The 19,536-nt window shown below is 40.2% G+C and overlaps 1 protein-coding gene across 2 annotated transcripts in view; it reads right to left on the bottom strand.

Annotated features, from left to right (window-relative positions):
* Positions 1 to 264: 264 nt before the first annotated feature.
* Positions 265 to 19,536, bottom strand: part of LOC149827546 (protein STRUBBELIG-RECEPTOR FAMILY 6-like) — a 51,808-nt gene continuing 32,536 nt past the window's right edge. For both annotated transcript variants that reach the window (XM_090019457.1, XM_090019458.1), the window contains 4 exons: positions 8,305 to 8,440; positions 5,094 to 5,230; positions 1,408 to 1,564; positions 265 to 689 (listed from right to left, as the gene is read on the bottom strand). In XM_090019457.1, the coding sequence (XP_089875583.1) occupies positions 555 to 689; positions 1,408 to 1,564; positions 5,094 to 5,230; positions 8,305 to 8,440 (565 nt within the window). In that variant the 3' untranslated portion in view covers positions 265 to 554. The remainder of the gene's footprint in view (positions 690 to 1,407; positions 1,565 to 5,093; positions 5,231 to 8,304; positions 8,441 to 19,536) is intronic.

The following is a 19,536-nucleotide window of genomic DNA, read 5'->3' as shown; positions in this document are numbered from 1 at the left end:
AAGAATCAGTGTTTGAATTACCGGAATGTGACCAGTGAGTAAATTTTTCTAGCGATGCAAAAAATAATGGCTATAAATGTACCCATTTTTTCTGGCTAAAAAAAATATGTTTTTCATTGAAAAAAACATCATCAAAAGGTTGATTTGCATTAAATCGACAATGCTGACCACCTCTACAAGGTTAAATGGAGTCAAAAAGATTTTCATTGTGTTACATTTATTGGTAGGCTTTTCGTATTTATTCATTTGTCGTATCAAAGGATGGACGCTCAAGGCAAGGGGCAGTTTGTTTATAAACTTGTATTGTTAACAAGAACAAGACGTTAGGACACTTTGTATAAATACTACAATAAATTTGTTCATCAGAGACATTCTCACCCAACTCAAAGAAGCGACTTTCCTTTCCCTGTATGCTCCAATTATACACAACCTGTATTCTACATCTCAGCAGGAAACCATAAGAGAGAAACAGAACCAAAACGCCAACCAGCACCTTGGAGGGGCTGAAATCAACATTACTTCCTTGATCTTCACTCAGTGATCAGATTTAGGCACTAATTGTCAGCATCAACAGAGCGTGAATTCATTGACTCACCTCCAATCGTTCTCTTGCTCATATTTGCACGTTGCACCAGCGTTACAAGTGACTGCACCACTTCGGACATTGGTGGACGGAATTCAGGCTCCAGCTGCAACAAAGAGAGAACCAGATCACCCAGGATTAGGTGTGCAAAATATTGACAGTTTGGAAAAGCACCCAAATTGGACTGTCGAGAACTATCATCTAAGAACTAGATTGTGATCATAAACCAAGCTCAGGGCATGCAAAGTTAGTGCAAGAGTTCAGGTTGACAGCAGTTTCAACCAAAGCCAAATCAAGATTTGGATGCGACTATGACAACCTTAGTTCAACAGGTGAGCATATCACAGATTTTACAGGTTGGGGCACGTAAAGCAAGGTGGTTGTGGACCCCATCCGTGTTCACCTCTCAGAGGGGTGGTCATTAAGCAACCCGATTCTCGGTGACGGTTCCTCATCATAAAAAAAAGGCTGAGCATGCACAGCCATCAATGTAGGTGTGAATCAGGTTGTGCAGGTCGAGCTGTCTATATAGTATTTCATCCGAAATATAGCAATCAACACAAATTAGTTCTAATTTCTAAACTAATTTTGTCAAATTTATGACAAAAAGAATGAAATTTAAGAAACCCGACCATCTCAAGATATCATCTATTGTTTTCTACTTAACAAATGGAAAGAACATAATTTAAGATACAGCTGAGACACCCACATGCCTGCAATCACTGCTCAAGAACAGGCTGATGCATGTTTTGATAGGATAAAGAACATGCAAAAAAATAGATCCTGTATTGAGAAACCGCATTGACCACAAGGAAAATACTCACCTGTACACATAAGGCAATCACATCAGCAAATCGAGAGAGCGATTTGACAGGATAAAGTTCCTTGAGTGCTGGATCAACCATTTTTGTGAGAGCATCAATATCGTGGAGCTGTGGTGTTGCCCATCTAACTAAAGATTGCTCCTGTCTCGACCTTGAGCTGCACAGGAATTGTTACCATCAGGTGGATTAGGTAAAATTACTTTTAACTTGAGAATACATAAAAGAGAAATTTTATTAAAAAAGCAATTAGATGTGACAGAGATGCCACCAGATACAAAACCAGAAAATGTACATCCCAATTTTGGCATTCCCATATCCATTACAAACCCAAATTGGACCGTTTTGGGTGAGCACAAGCTGTGAAGTTTATTTGCACTTGTACAAGGACAGCCTCAAGTCTCCTATATTCACCTTAAAACGTCAATGGTTCCATTCTTTTTATACAATCCACTCTACGGCATGCAACCACCATTTCCAAATTGTGCTCATTTTTTGTTGTTTACAGGCCCCAATAGGAGAGCTCTAATGCATGTTTCCGAATTTAAATTCAGCTCCACCCAGGTTAGGGTATGTAGTAGACCTCTAAAAATAGGACAAAACCTTAATAGGTACATCATGTATTGCTTGTCCTCGCACACTGGGCATCTGCTCGCCAGATGCAACCATTCTTTTTGAAGTTACCTTGAGTACTTGTCCAGGGAGGCCAGCAATGCAAAAGTTTTGGCGCGTGGCAAAAGTCCTGCACTCCATAATGCATATATAGGGAGCCATTATAAACCTGGTCCAACACCATGCAGCATAGCAATGAGACGGTAAATTTCCAGAATTACTACCATGCAAAAATTATCTGATCATGTTTGCTATTCGCCTTCCAGCAGTCCAGCAGCCCAAGTAATGTCATCCAACCCGAGATCTTACTTTCTTTGAAAAGCTCTTTGGTGATTATGCACCATTCAGTGTCCGGCACTCCAAAACCTTGCAATGATAACTGTTGGCTAATTCAAGGAGTCTTGGAAACTTGATAACTAGAGCAACTGATTACACCAGGGATCAATCCAAATTCTGAATTTGGACCTGTTCCTGTTTCGCCGCAATAAACTCCTTGAAATGGTCAATAATAGACATTAAACCTTTTCACCATCAGATACAGTCCTATATTTATAATTTGAAGTGCATTTGTCTTGTCTGAGATACGATCTTTTGCCTTGCATAGCTGAAACCACATTTTAGTTTCAGAGCAGATGGCCCATCCTTGCTCAGCTAGAAGCGATTTATTCCATACTTCCAGCCTAATAATGTCTAGGCCACCTCCATCTTTTGGCATTGTTACAATCCTCCAGTTCACTATGTTTCCATTTTTTCCTCTAAGAATTTAGGATCTCTTCCAGATAAACATTCTCATTATTCTATTTACCCTCCTTCCAGTTCACCTTGGCATTCTGTAGATAGCCATGAGATATGAGGTTATATTTGCTATAACATGATCTACCAAAGTGATTCTCCCTACCAGCGAGAGGTTGCAAGCCTACTAACCTTGGATTTCTTCAAGACACAAACCTCCACTGTCACCCAATGCTCTACTGCTTAGAACCACCCTATATTGGTGACATGACTAAGCATTTTACGGGTTGAGTGCTTCCCCAAGACAATTTGCATAAAACCCCATTAGCTAGGAATGGAGTCCCCAGTGTCTCATTAGTTGAACAATAATGGAGGCACCTTCAAGTATATTCTTGAAACCCATGTTCTTCATCTCTCCCCAAAGCCCACATGCTCCATGTTCTCAAGTAGGCAAATCCAACACAAATCAAAGGCTTTTCAAAGTCTGTTTTCAAGGTTGGTGTTTTCAAATTGATTAGAAAATGAACAGCCTCATTTGTGATTATCCTGCATTCGTGTATTCTTCGAGCAGCAACAAATGCAAATTGGGATAGGGAAATTGAAGCACTGACCACTTGCATCAGCCTTAATGATAGAGCTTTTGTTGAGATTCTTGTAGATGCTACCTCTATCTCAAGCACTTCAGATTCTAGACCTTCAAAAAAATACCATCTCTTAGAACATTTTGAACTAGGGATATACCAATAGTAATATCCTTCTTCAATAATGCCTCTGCTGCAGACCTCCCAGCTTTGAGTAAGATGCTAACCTCACCTAGAAGATGATGAAAAAGATCCCCAAACCCTGTGCACATGGACTTAATTCGCCAACAATCCTTTTATTGTGCTTTTTGCTTGGGGCTTTCCATTTCCTGTACCATCACGAATAAAATCAAGTTTGGATTGTTTCATTCCCGCCTTAGACTATAGAGAGCATAGAGATCCCTTCTCTTGAATTTTAGCATGATACAGTTCATAAACCACCAATCTCTGATGGGGCAAGAGAAAACTTAGAATCGTCTTTAGTCGTCAAGATTTTTTTGATTCCATAGTCCCCCAACCCTCTCCCTGCACATATTTAGCTTTTTTCTACTTTAAGGTTACTCACAAAGAACGATAGAAAAAGCTATATTGATTGTTTTCCCCACCAACAGCCCTCCGTGCAAGATAGTAGGAAACCTCTTATATCCTAAAGTTTCAGTATACCAGCTTTTAAGCAGTCCAACAAAACCTCCTTTTATTCCAGAAAAAAAACCCAGGCAACTAGGGTTTGGAAGAATTTAATCCCCACCTTTCCCACTCTCCCCAGAAAAAATGTGCCAAATACCTTCAGATATAGCCAAGAAATAAGGAGCTCAGCTCCCTTGCTACTTCTAGTACAGTCCCCAAAATCCACATCCTCGCCAACTCCCTTCTGTCTCCTTCTATCATCCACCATACTCTTGAGTCTTGCCACCCTTCCTCCGCAGTCACTCAAAAATATAAGAATAGCAAAAAATGTGACAATAAAGTTACTTGGCTTTATAGCACATTCTCAACTAAATTACTCCTAAGATAATATCTATTAGAAATATCAATGATCATATCCAATTCAAAATTATTCAGACTTTGAGCTGCTCAGTGGAACAGTTGCATCTTTCTTTAATTGTCCATATGTTTGGTTAAAAATTAATTACCTGTTCTCTGTATTTTGGACAGATGCAACACCAAGGTGCCTAAAGTGATTAGCTTGTTTTGGCCATGAAACAACTCCATCTGAGGGTTAATGAGGCTAAACCAAATGGAAAATTATTTATGACAGAAACAATTTGTCTTGGGCAATGGGATACGTTTTTCTGGGTAAAATCAATAAGTCAATCAGGATAAAGGACATACAGCACTTTGGATAGGGACTGATTAGAAGGTTCCCAGCAGTTCTCAATTTCCACCCAAAAGAAGGCTATTTTTTCCCCATCTTTCACAAGTTATGCAAGTATTTACAGAAAAATCAAACTATTGAACTTCCACATCTGAAAGTGCTACACATTTAGGAATGCATTATGTTTCTAATTTAGGTTGCTATGTGAAAGGGCAGTAATAGATAACTGAAGAATAAACAACACTGGAAAACTCAGCCAGTCATTCCCTGCATTTGAATCAAGACTTGCAGCAACTTTAGCAACCAGACACATTTGAAAGAGGGATTTTCTCAACCCTTGAGACACATTTTCTAGCCAATGCAGAGAAATGATTTATTAATGTCCTTCCTGGGTAATGAAAATCACCCATGTAAAGATTTAGACAATTCATTTAAGCTTAAGTTCTAACCTGTCAAATGGCATCCGACCAGTCATAAGCTCCAACATGACTACCCCAAAGCTGTAAACATCACTCTTGAGTGTGTATTGACCAGACATTGAAACCTCAGGAGCATTGTAACCAGAACCAGAATTTTGATGTGAAGCCTGATAAAAAAGAAAACACATGACTAATCTGTTAGTTTTGTGGTTGTACCAAATACCCCAAACGTCTGAAAGGAAGATTCCAAAGGAAACTGTGGAACACTTTAACCAAAATTGTTCAAATGATGAACTGTAATTGCATGCAACACCACCCCCTATGAAAGTTCAGCACATAACATAGATGAAAAGTTTTTTAGTTCAGTAACTTTTAACACAACAGTAATGAACATTTAAGAAAAATAAAATGTGCAATGCATCCTTAAGATGAAATTTTTTCTTTTTTAGAGAAAGTCAGATTTTATTAGGCTTTACCATTCTGAATTTTCCGGACTAAGACTGGTCCACAAACAGAAGTACCTAATTGACCATACAGCTCCAACTACGGAAAGTCCACAATGGAAGCCACTATATCCTTCTACATTGCCAATAAAATTTTGAATTATATGAAATCAGAGCCTTCATGTTCAACTTGTCAGCCCACCACTCAGATTGACTACAAACTATGTTACATGGACACTTCTCCAGGCTGAAGTGTCAGTGTCAGACACTTCCCGACACTAACACTCCGGGAACGGCACCGACACGTCGTTTTTAACATCAGAAGTGTCCAAAATTTTGGACATGTGTTGAGTGTCTGACACCTTAAAATGTGTTTGGACACGCCATGTCCAGTAAGTGTCCTGTTTCGTGCATTATGGACGCGAGTGTCCAACTTTGTGGACACTTGTTAAGCAAGGAAGTGTTGATTATATGTTTTTGTTGCTCTATGCTTTGCCTTAGAAGTGTGGTGGTTGTTGATTAGTCTTAATGATTTATTTTTGTACTTACAATCTTGCATGTTTATGTTATGTCATTAACATTTGCGTAAATAATCAAGGATCATATTACAAATGAGAAAAGAATGTGCATTTTATATTTTATGGTTTTGTTTGCATAATTCTTTAAATCACTTTTTTTCTCTTTATATATATATATATAGTCGTGTCCAAGTGTCTAGTTTTTTAAGACCTGCCGTGTCTGACACTTCTTCCCGTGTCCGACATTGGCATCAGTGTCAATGTCAATGTCCAAGTAACATAGACTACGGAGAATAAAATGACACAAGTTCAAGTAGAATTCAAAAGTCTTGATCTTCCACTTTTGTCAAAAGTTAACTTTCCACCTCATCCATTTGATTTTATTATCGCCATTGTTCTCAAACCTTATGCATCTATATAAGGTTGGTTTGTGAATCCTCTGTGTGTGTGTGTGTGCGTGCATGTGTGTATGCATGTACATGCACATTTATCTTGCATAGAATTTTGAGTAAATAGTTGCCTCCACGTCCAAATGTAAGAGAAGTGTTCCAACTTTAGAGGTTGTGGTATGCTGGATCGTGGGTTGGACTTACGTACTTGTGCCAATTTGGGCCATAACAAAAACTAAGCTAATGACCGCAGATTAAAGTCATCTCCTTTTATCTTACCTGCAGCAATCACTTGTATTTAATGGCCTTTCACTTCTTATCCTATGTCACACGGACTCGGCTCCAAGGTCGACGCACCCGCGTCGACACGCACCGACACGGGTGCGGCTCGGACTCGGTCAACCCGACCAACGCACCCAGGGTCATTTTGGTTCATTTTTTGGATTTTTTTTTTTTTTAATTTTCTGGGCTACAGCAGGACCCGCGCCGGGGGAACCCCCCCCCCCCCCCCCCTTAAGGAAAAAAACCCTGAATCAGGCTTCACAACTCATCACCTGTCCCCTAATGGGCAAAACTTTGACCGAGTCTTATATATATATATATATATATATATATATATATAGCTGAGTCCCTGTGTCCAAAATTTTTGAAATTGCGCCGCACCTGTGTCGCACCCGCACCCATGTGACATAGTTCTTATCCTTCCAACATACACCAAGGGGCTCCTTTGTATATGTATTTATCAATGATTCTAAAAAAAAATATACATATTTGTCAAGATCCCTTAGAGCGCTTGGACAATCTGAAACATCATTCCCTTATCTTCATCAATTATGAAGAATTCCAGACTATTACCAACGGGGGCTCCACTTGTCTGGTAGGAGCATTTAGTGCATGTCACCTTGTGTTAGGACATTGCAAGTTCAAAACTCAATGGTACCGTTGATTAATAACTGGTGGGAGTCTACCTAACCCCAGCTTGCCTTTCAAAAAAAAAAGAATAGCAGACTATTTGTGAAGCTTCCAACACACATTTCATCCTATCCTTTCTGATTACTTGATGTTTTCTTTCGCATATGCATCTTCACCAGATGCACTGTCATCTCGTTAGGAGATTATCATACTAATCCAAAAGACAATAAACATGCCTATTACACAATAAACACTATAACAAGTTCCCGTCAAGCCATTCTGCACCATCCTACTAGCAATTTTTTTCTTCTTGACACTGCCATCTCACTATATGATAGAGCCAATTAAACAAAACCTCACGAGTGCTCTCATATTGTTTACGCTCACACTCATATATAGCTATTCTACATGCCTTTCCTGTCAACCAAATTAATTAGCTGAGTGTAAACCCATGTCACATTAGGTGCACACATCATCAAAACCTTAGCAAACATAAACCATCAATGAATGACTGTTTGGAATCTTCAGAAAAAATAATACAACAACAACAACTACGCCTTCATCCCAAAACAATTGGGGTTGGCGATATGAACCAAAAATAATAATGGACATTATTTTTTCTCATGGACTGTAACAAATCTATGATTGTAATGAAAAAACTATCACAATAATGGTTTCTTCTTTGGCATGAGCAATTGCCAACTTTTATAAGAATTCACATTTTGCAGAACTCACACAAAATAAAGAAACACAAATTATTCTTGTGATTTCACATTTGGACCTTCACATAGTTGCAAAATATTACAACTCATATGACCATACTTCAAAAGCAGAACTAGAAATCCCTTAAACATACATGCATGGCAAGAAAAACGGTTATGCTGTTTATTTCTTTATGTTATTCCTAATTATAATGTGGTAAAAGAATAATTTGATTTCCCACTGGAAATATAAATGTAGAGATAGATTAGATTAACACCTGGCGGTCTGTGCTGGGGACAAGGTTGGCCAATCCACAATCTGAGAGATGAGGATTCAGCTCCATGTCTAGCAGAATGTTGGCAGACTTGAAATTCTTATGTACCACAGAAGGCGAGCAAACTTCATGTAGATACCTGGAACATAAATGCACTTAGTGTCAATGGTACTTCTGGGTTTATGACACAATTTCATCACCAAATGAAGCAAATGAGCTAATCAGTAAAAAGAAAAATCAACCTTTTATTTAAGGGTTTTTGCAAATTAGTCCCTGCCTTATGACTGATATGCAAAATGGTCCGTCTTATGGGATTTTACAAATCAGTCCCTTGATTTTTCACTGTTGTTACAAAATGGTCCTTCCATCAAAGAAACGTTAGTTTAACCATAGTCAAACAATGACCATGGTTAAATGGTCATATGAACAACCAAAATGCCCTTTCCCTGTCAAAGACTCCCCTTTTCTTTTCCAACAACCCTCTAAAAAGAAGTCGTTTCTGGGTCTTGAACCCAAGTCGGGTCTGTGCATGATCAGACCTGATTTCTGTACTGGATCGGATCCATATCCAAATGATGAAAGTCTGTTGTAATTATGTATATTGTTAGAGGGTAGTTTAGTACCCCAAAATTATGTATTAGTTATATACTCAATCTCTAATACAATGAAAACACGCTGGAACCATTTAACGTGTTTTGCAGTCTCTTCTTCAATTTTCGTTTTCTTCTTTCCTGCACAGGTGAATGTGGAGGTCTTCACGTTTTAACATGGTATCAGAGCAGTGTTGAAAGTTGGGCCGGAGATTGCTTTCCAGAAGGAATGTCCAAGGAGATAATCTGAGTTCTTCAAGTCAGGAAAAATATCTCTATTCAACCCGATTTCTGTGTGCATCTTCTTCCCCTTCTCTTTCTATTCTATTTTGGTTCTGGTAAGAACCCGATTTCTGGGTACGTCTCCTCCCTCATTTCTTTTCATTTTGGATTCGGTAAGAATGCTTCCGGTGTGCGTCCTCTTCAGCGTGTGTCCTCTTCTTTTTCTTTTCTGTTTCGGTTCGGGTAAGAACCCTAACATCTCCCCTTTCTGTTTATCTTCTCTTCTCGTTTTGACGTCAACGTGTCCTTATCTTCTTCAGATCTAATTCTCTCATAATCAGTTAACTGATCCCAGAGGCGATTCTCGTTTTTGGATACCTCAATCTGCATATTCAGTTGTTAAGATTAATGCTTGTGGTATTTCTTGTTTTCGAATTATTGATACCCCTGTTTCATGATTTATCAGATCTGGAACCACTTCTGCGTTGATATTCATTATTGAGTTGTTTAAGTCTGAATACTATACACTCTGAGATCAATATTGTGCTGCCTCATTTTGCAAGATCCTGTTTCACATTTTCACATTGACACTGATTCATTTTTTGATATTCAGGTCTTGTTTTGAAAACTGTTTAATCAGTTACTTTTCTGATCATACCCAAATATAATACATTTGCCTAAATAAATAAATAAAAGGCAGGATATTCGAGTGACTGAATTTATGTTTGATTTAGACTTTTCCTTTTTCTTTCTTTCTCTTCTTTTCCACTATATTTGCAAATGGACTCACCCTTCCCACGGTCAGGCCTTTCCACTAACTTTCTTAGCCAATTGGTCTCTAAAAAGCTGAATAATTCCAACTTCTTGACTTGGAAAAGGCAGATTGTTCCTTTTATAAGGAGTCAGGATCTCTCTGGTCATCTGGATAGATCAGTCTCAACCCCTCCAGAATTCACGATTCATTTTTTGATATTAAGGTCTTGTTTTGAAAACTGTTCAATCAGTTACTTTTCTTATCATACCCGAATATAATACATCTGCCTAAATAAATAAAAAATAGCAGGATATTCGAATAACTGAATTTCTGTTTGATTCAGACTTTTCCTTTTTCTTTCTTTCTCTTCTTTTCCACTATCTTTGCAAATAGACTCACCCTTCCCACAGTCAGGCCTTTCCTCTAACTTTCTTAGCCAATTGGTCTCTAAAAAGCTGAATAATTCCAACTTCTTGACCTGAAAAGGCAGATTGTTCCTTTTATAAAGAGCCAGGATCTCTCTGGTCATCTGGATGGATCAGTCTCAATGTAAAACCCGCTAAAAAAAATGGACCCGGGCCGGGTCGGGTCCGGACCCGACCCGGGCCCCTCTTCATTAGGGTTTTAATAACCCGACTTAGGAAGAGGATTTCAAATCCTCTTCCCGAGCGCCGCCCCCTTCCACCTTCGTTTTCGGAAGACTTAGGGAAACCCATCGGGGTTTCCCCATTCGTCGCCCCCCCCTGAGGCTTTTAAAAGCACTACAGGGGGGGGGAAGGCACACAACCCTTTTGCCCCCCTGTGCCGCCTCCTCCTTCCCTGCGCTCGCCACCCCAGCCGTTGCTGCACCCCGTGCCGACGCCGGCCACCGCCTCCCAGGTACGCCACTCCACCTTCTCTTCCTTCCCCTCCCATCTCCCTCTCTGTCACCTCGCCAGGACGCCGGCAGGCGGCGCACGGCCCCTGCCGCGCCCTCCCACCTCCCTCCTTGCCATTGAAGACCCGACAGGGGGCCTACAGGGCCCCTGTCGTCCCCTTCTCTCTTTTGGGGGTTCGCCGGAGTGCCGGCAGGGGGCCAATGGCCCCTGCGACACCCCCTTGCCCCGATCTCTCTCTCTCTCTCTCTCTCTCTCTCTCTCTCTCTCTCTCTCTCTCTCTCTCTCTCTCTCTCTCTCTTCGGCAGGGGTTTGTCCCCCTGTCATCGTCCTTTCGCCGGACGACAGGGGCTCGGCCCTTGCCGATTCGCTGTCGTCGGCAGGGGTGCGACCCCCTGCCGTTTCGGTGTTGTCGGCAGGGGAGCGACCCCTGCCGATTCGTCGCTGTCGGCAGGGGCTAGCCCCCTGCCGCTTCACTGCCGTCGGCAGGGGTGCGACCCCTGCCGCTTCAGTGTTGTCGGCAGGGGTGCGACCCCTGCCGCTTCAGTGTTGTCGGCAGGGGTGCGACCCCTGCCGCTTCAGTGTTGTCGGCAGGGGTTAGCCCCCTGCCGCTTCGCTGCTGTCGGCAGGGGTGCGACCCCTGCCGCTTCAGTACTGTCGGCAGGGGCGCGACCCCTGCCGCTTCAGTGCTGTCTGCGGGGGAGCTCGCCCCCTGCCGCCTCGCTATGTTTTTCGATGGCTCTTTCTCTGCCGCCCTGTTGTCGTCGGCAGTCAGGGGATCAATCTGTGCCGCCTAATCCTACCCTTGCCCCGTTGCACCATTAATTATATTAGCATAATGGAATTTTTAACACTTGCATATTTACGCAACAGGTCCCGATCGTGCTCCACGGCTCAACCCTTGTATTATCCTCTCGCGTAGGCGTACGCAGCTGCACGACATCCCAATGTAGGGTAAAGTCGTACAAAGGGCAATAAATGAACCTATTTAAGTTGAAATAATTAAGATGCCCATGCTAGATATGCTTAGATTTATATTGCTTTTGCATTGCATATCTTCTTGCCTGCATATTTATGAGTCGAGGTATGATTTTACTCTTTGAGTATTAATTTGCGTATTTGCTTATGTGGTTGAAGGTGGTTTCGTACTTTTGCAATACTTGTGCCCTTAATTGCGTGCATATATACTTGCTTGTATGTTCCTATGGGTCGATGTACAATTTCATTCTTCGATCATTATTTTGCATAGTTGCTTATGAGTTGAGGGGTGGTTTCATATTTCTTGAGATACATATGCCCTTGTTTGCTTGCATACATTTTTGCCTGCACGTTTCGTTTGAGTGAGGTACGACTTCGTGTCTCGTGTATTACTTATGACCTTACGTGTTTGCCTATCTAAGTGGTCAAGGTATGGTTTTGATACATCGTGTATTACTTGTGTGCTTTTCGCTCGATGTGCGGCATTGCAAATCGAGAGTTGCTTGTTGTCATGTTATAATCTGCATATGCTCACACTTATGGTGAATATGTACTTACATAAATGTAGTCGTGTGCCTAACCTGATTTCAGTTGTTTTCAAAACACTAGAAGTTCTACTTGTGCATTGCAGTTCTTTAAAAGAAGGTTTCCTCCTGCGAACCCAGTGCTCTTCAAAATACACAACTTTTGCAAAGTTAAGTTTTTAGTCCTGTCGGATTTCGAAGTCACATATAGGCCCTCCCAGGTCTACACACTTGGGAGAAATATTTTATAACCCCGATTTGAATTGCGACCCAATTCGAATAACCCCGATTAGGGGCAGGAGCCTGTGATCGAGTGGGGTTCTGTTGAAGGACCCATTCTTCATTTATTAAACCTAGTGTTGCGTGTCGTGCGAATCATGTCGATGTTAAGATAAATTTTGGATGCAGGTTTGATAGTGATGTGCCTTGTGTGAATTACTCAATGTGGCATTATGACTTTTAAGGAGGAATCGTGTCAAATGAGCACTCCTGTATTCTTTGGATCGTTATGAAGTTGTGTGTTGGGTGTTTCTTTTGAGAAGCCCACACACCTCCCTGGTTCAGTATAGCGTACTTTTAGACATGCGCAACATGTTAAGTACTTTGTTGATCGGACGAGAGATCCGAGATGACCTTGAATCATGAAATATGAAAAATGTTGTTGAAGTGAATTCAAGACTTATCTTGCCAGGATGTGTTGTATTAATTCTTTTGCAGATAATATCTATTGGGGTTTCTTTTGTGGAACCATTTCCCTTTCATCGTAGTAGTACTTTTGACAAGTACGACCGTACTTTTTGACAAGTACGTCTTCTTACGTTGCGATGACTGGATGAGTAGGTTGTGGCAACCTCGATGAGTGCAAATAACAAAATGTTGATATCACCTAAATAAGTGATGTTTTCGCCTTCACCGGCAAGATACTCAAGTTGGTCGAAAGACCAGAGTATGTAGAATGAGTCTTCAGTTAACTACCCCTGATATACTCATTTGAATCGCTGACTCCTGTCAGGAGAGAGAACGGGAAGGTACAAAACTTCGATGGACAGGCCATTAATGGCAATTACGAGCAAAAGACTCGGTTTCCCCAATCATCAGAGTTAGGGGAATGGGACTACCATAATTATCCTAGGTGGTAGCTCTCAATGTTTGGGATGCATCCATTGTTTATGCTGCTTCGAGGATTTCTCTCTTGGTCACCGACCGTCCCCTTAGGTGCGGACTCAGTCAGCTATCCGGGTTATCATAAAATACATAGCATAATAAACCCCCGGATCAGTCTAGGTTGTTTCTAGAGTCGTGCCTTGTGCGTACCCGCTTGGCCAGTTAATATCGAAACATAATTTAAATCCGATTACACAATGTGTTCAGTTATGCACGTATGAAAGTTATAGGGTACAACAGGTTCAATACTTATGGAATTGTGTGTATGGTTGATGAAGCATTGTATTTTGCTAGTTAACTTTCTTGTGCAGTGCTTTGCTTGTAATAGTTAGCCTACTTGTGTCAGTGAAATACTTGTAATAGTTTTAGCATTTTGCTCATGATAGTTGCTCCATGAATCTGTTGAAATTAAATTGCTATTTAATTGTCTGTCTACTTGACATATTAAATTATTTTGCTTAATTATGTTCAATATTGTCCAGTATGTGCACCTACCAGTTTTTAGTGAAACTGACCCATTTTATGGGCAGGTTTTGGATAGGTAATACAGTCTGCGATGGCACGATGGCGTGATGGGATCAAGATAGAGCTCTTTCCCTGACGTTTCGCTCCTGAGGACATGTTGGTAAAATTAGTATAAAGTGTTTCAAAATTTCTCTTTTATTAAACCGTGAGTTAATAAAACTGTTTTAGTAAGCTTCTTCTTGGTTTCAACAAACGAATTCTCAATTATTGAAACTTCGTTTCTAAACCATTTGATTTCAATGGTTGTGCGGGATTTGACAAAATGAAAGTTTACGCTGTAATGCGCTCAAGGTCCATTGACTTGTGGTTTTAAAAATATCATTTTCCGCTGAAGTATTATTTAAACTCTGATTATTGTATGATTTCAAAGCTTTCTAAACTATTCTAAAAAGTTACAAGTCCTGGATTTTTCGAGCGTTACAATCAACCCCTCCAGAATTCACCTCGCAAGAAAAGACGGACGATAATGGGGCACAATCCATTGTTCTTCTCAAAAATCTAGATTATGTTGCTTGGATGAAAAGAGATCAAGCATTAGTGGCATACATCACCTCAACACTTTCACAGGAAGTTCTTGTTGTCATTCCCGATGATTGTTCAGTCAAAGAGCTATGGGACAAGTTAGTTCAGACATATTCGCAGATCTCTGAAACAAGAATTGTGTTTTTCAAGCGAGAATTTCAAATGATGAAGAAAGATTTGATGTTTATTATGGAGTACCTGAATAAAATGAAAGGCATTACAGATCAACTGGCTATTGTGGGATGTGTCGTCAGTGATAAAGACAAAGTGCAACAGACCTTGAGTGGATTGGGGCCGGACTATCATGTTCTGATGACATCTTTGTTGTGTCTCCCAAAGCTTCCAAAATTTGAAGATCTTCGTGCAAAGCTACTACAGTATGAAATGACCCTGAAAGGGTTTTCTGAGGACACCCATGTTCATTCAGGAACTCAAGATGTGCTGGCCACGGGACTGACTTATGGTAGAGGCAGAGTAGGAAATTCTTTTCGAGGAAATAGAGGACAAGGGAGAAATGTCTTTGGTGGTCGTGGTATACTTCCAACGCCCAATATACAGGGACAAAGGCCTATTGCTACTTGCTTCCTATGCAATAAGAAAGGGCATATTAAGGAAAATTGTTGGTTCAACCCTCAAAATAAGGGAAAAACTCCACAAACAGAGGCTAAGAAGGATAGAGAAGTAAAAAAGTTGTTATTGGCAGCCTTAGCAGGCTTAAATATGAAACAAAATGATAAAGGCATTTGGTATGTTGATTCCGGAGCAGCGACACACATCTCAGGTGATGCGGGTAAACTCTTGAATCTTACTCCTTATGTTGGTAAGAATAGCATAGTCACATGAGATGGTTCTCATCACTCCATCTCACATATTGGAAATGTCATTATACCCATGCCCAAGTCTCCTCTTGATCTTTCAAATGTTATTCATGCACCTAATATCCAGAAGAACATTGTTTTTGTCTTAAAACTTGTTGATGATGTTAATGCCTCAGTTGAATTTACTCCCTCTTTTGTTTATGTCAAGGATCTTCGCACGAGGGAAAGAGAGAAGGCAACATGTACATCTTCCAAGAAGATCCCTCCTTCTCAGTTCATTCTGCTAATTCACCCTTGAAGCCTCATCAACATTCATCTTTTGTCTCTTCTAAATATGTGTTTGCCATTTCTGAATGTAATAAGCCAACTCTTTGGCATAGTCGTTTGGGTTATTGTGGTCGTCATTTTATTGAAAAACTTGTCTCAAATAATTTCATTCCTAAGTTCAGTCTAGGTTCAGAAGCCAGTGAAATAAAGTGTCCTAGTTGTCATTTATGTAAGAGTCATGTTTTGTCTTTCAATTCAATTAATAAGAGAGCTTCAAGGCCTTTTGAGATCATATTTTCTTATGTCTGGGGCCCTGCCCCAATTGCTTTTGTTTCTGGTAGCAAATATTACCTCATTTTCATTGATAGTTATTTACGCTATACTTGGATATTCTTCATGAAACACAAATCAGAAGTATTTGGATTGTTTCAAAATTTTCATTCCTTTTTCAAAAATCATTTCTCTACCAACATTCTCAATTTTCAGTGTTGCGAAGGAGGTGAATTCTCTTTCAGTGATTTTATTAGTTCCCTTCAACATAATGGGATAAAGAGAAGAGTGTCTTGCCCACATACACCTCAACAAAATGGAATTGCAGAGAGAAAGCATCGACATATTGTTGAGAGTGCAATGAGCATGATGCACAGGACTAATTTACCTATCACTCTATGGACAGAAGCTTTCCACTCCACAGTCCATGTGATAAATCGATTGCCCATGACCATTTTAGAAAATAAGTCATCATTTTTCTCTCTATTTGGGATACACCCTGACTATCATAAATTATGTGTGTTTGGATGTGTTTGCTATGTTCACGTTGACAACTCATTGAGAAATAAGTTTTAGGACAAAGCATTGAAGTGCAGGTTTATGGGATATGCTGAAGACTATAAGGGGTATAGGTGTTATGATCCATTGAGCAAATGCGTCAAAATATCGAGGAATGTCATTTTTGACGAGATGAACTTTGACGATCAGCCCATTAATCCAAGTTTTCATATTGCTAGTTCAAGTCCCAGTGTGGAGGTGTACTATCCATGGTTAAATTCAGAACTCTTCTCCAATGCTAGAGAAGATTGTCCTACAGATTGCAGCCAGAAGGAGATACGTCAGGAGTCATCAAATGTATCCCAACCAAAAGAGGTTACCACACAAAACTTGGAGCCTGTAAGGTATAAGGGTGTTGTATACACCCGGCGAGAGAAAGAGCAAGAGCCCTCATCCATTTCTTGTGATAACGATTTTGATCCTTCTACTTCCGCTCCACAGATGTTGGACATCAGAAGATCCACCCGGACCCGACACCCACTTGACAGGTGGGTAAGCTATAAAAAATTTTCATTGGATTTTCAATTGTTCCTAACATCCATAAATAAAGAGGCTGAGCCTCTCACATTTTATCAAGCTACAAATTCTAGAAGATGGATTGAAACAATGAATGAAGAAATGGAAGCTTTACATGAATGTGGTACATGGGAAGTTGTGCCTAGACCCCTAGATAGAAATGTAATTGGGTCAAAATGGGTGTACAAGAAAAAATATAAACCAGATGGGAGCATTGAAAGGTACAAAGCTAGACTTGTAGCCAAAGGATTCACACAAGAACAAGGACAAGATTTTGATGAAACTTTCAGTCATGTTGTTAAGATGGGAACCATTCGTATTGTGTTGGGTCTAGCCATTGAACATGAATAGACGTTGAGCCAGTTAGATGTAAAAAATGCATTTTTACATGGGGACCTAAAAGAGGAAGTCTATATGGAACAACCCACTGGGTATGCAGAACAAGATGCCAATCACTATGTATGCAAGTTGAAAAGAGCTCTCTATGGATTGAAACAAGCTTCTCGGTCCTGGTTCGAGAGTTTTTCGTTGGAAATACAGAAGCACGGTTTCTCTCGGTCTCTTCTAGATCACTCATTATTCATCTACAATGAACGAGATGTGACCACTCTTCCGTTAATATACGTCGATGATATTATTATCACAGGGAACTACAGAAGCCATATTGAGGAAGTAAAGAAGCTATTAAATCAGAGATTCAAAATGAATGATCTCGGTGGTCTGCGATATTTTCTTGGGGTGGAAGTTGATAAAACGTGTGATGCACTTACTCTTACTCAACACAAATACATGATGGATATTCTTAATAGGGCAGGCATGAAAGATTATAAGCCATTGGCAACTCCAAGCATCGTCCATCAAAAATTGAGTTCTAAAGAAGGAGACTTATATGAAGATCCCACTAGACATTGTAGCATCGTGGGCATGTTACAATATCTGATTTTTACTAGACCCGACATAGTTTATTCGGTAAATCAAGTATCTCAGTTTATGCATGAACCTCATACATCGCACATAGAAGCAGTTAAGCGAATACTTTGTTATCTAAAGGGTATACTTGGTGATGGGCTGGTATACAGGAAAAGTGAATTAAATAAAGGTGGCCATGAAATCATTATCTATGTTGATAATGATTGGGCGGGTGACCCAGATGAACGACGGTCAGTATCTGTTGGATCGAACATGGTCTCTTGGAGTAGTAGAAAGCAAAAGGCAGTTGCTAGGTCGAGTACAAAGGCTGAATACAGATCGATGGCTGTTGCCACTGTTGAAGCTACATGGATAAGACATCTCCTAACAGAGATGGGAGAACCGATTGTTCGATCACTTCTGTTGTGTAATAATTAAAGTGCCATCAATATGTCCTTTAACCCCATCTATCATAGTCGAGCAAAGCATATTGAGATAGATCAACATTTCATTAGGAAAAAGGTTGAAGAAAAGGAGATTAAGCCTATGTTTGTGCGAACTGAAAAGCAAGTTGCAGATATATTCACCAAAGGACTGACAAAGGACAAATTCTGGTTTCTAAAAGGCAAGTTGTTCATGGTCCAGGACCATGCACAACTTGAGGGAGGCTGAAAAGAAGTTGTTTCTGGGTCTTGAACCCAAGTCGGGTCTGTGCATGATCAGACCCGATTTTTGTACTGGATCGGATCCAGATCCAAATGATGAAAGTCTGTTGTAATTATGTATATTGTTAAAGGGTTGTTTAGTACCCTAAAATTATGTATTAGTTGTATACTCAATCTCTAATACAATGAAAACACGCTGGAACCATTTGACGTGTTTTGCAGCCACTTCTTCAATTTTCGTTTTCTTCTTTCCTGCACAGGTGAATGTGGAGGTCTTCACGTTTTAACACCATTTGTCCTCTCTTCTACCTGTTGATGATTCAACCCCAACTCTCTCTCTCCCCTCTCTGCCCAACTACCCACTTTCCACTCACCCTCCCTCTCACCAACATTACCCCACTCGACATATCTCTTCCTCGATCTCACCAATGACTTTCTCTCCCACCCTTTTTCATTCTCACTTGATCATTTTAAGTGATTCATCCATGCTCATAAAACCCAATTTTTCAGATTCCGTTAGATATTACGGTTATTAAAGTTTTGATTTTAGTTATAGGTTTTAGGTATCTATTTGTAAAATCAGCTCTAAAATGAGCTAATGAAGAGACAAAAGAGCTTTGAAAAGTAACTTCAAAGGCTATCACACAAACCGTGCACTAAGGCACAATCACAAGGGGGATAAAGAGATCAAATGTGCACTTAAACACATAAAAAATAAGAACTTATTCATAACGGTGTGCAAAAAGCATACCTAACAAATGGGATAAGAGTCCCTATATATACAAAATGAAGAGAATAGAGAGTTGTTGGCAAGGGCCCAACGGCTAGAAATCTAGCTGTTGGGCTCAGCCAACAGCTAGAATACATAAAAAATATATAAATAAAAAACAAAAGAAACTAACCTAACTGTAACAAATTTAACTAACCTAACTGACTTTACAAAACAGCATATACAAAGCATATATTTTAACATCCCCCCCCCCCAAACTGTCGGTGTCAAAACCGACAGTTTGCTAAGCAAAAACTTGAATCTAGGAGCTGACAGAGCTTTGGTGAAGAAATCAGCAATCTAGAATTC

This window comes from Nuphar pumila, chromosome 10 (assembly GCF_984573655.1).
Source record: "Nuphar pumila chromosome 10, dmNupPumi1.hap1.1, whole genome shotgun sequence".
NCBI lineage: Eukaryota > Viridiplantae > Streptophyta > Magnoliopsida > Nymphaeales > Nymphaeaceae > Nuphar > Nuphar pumila.
Note: the sequence above shows the minus strand (reverse complement) of the source record. Positions and strands in the feature narration are given on the sequence as shown.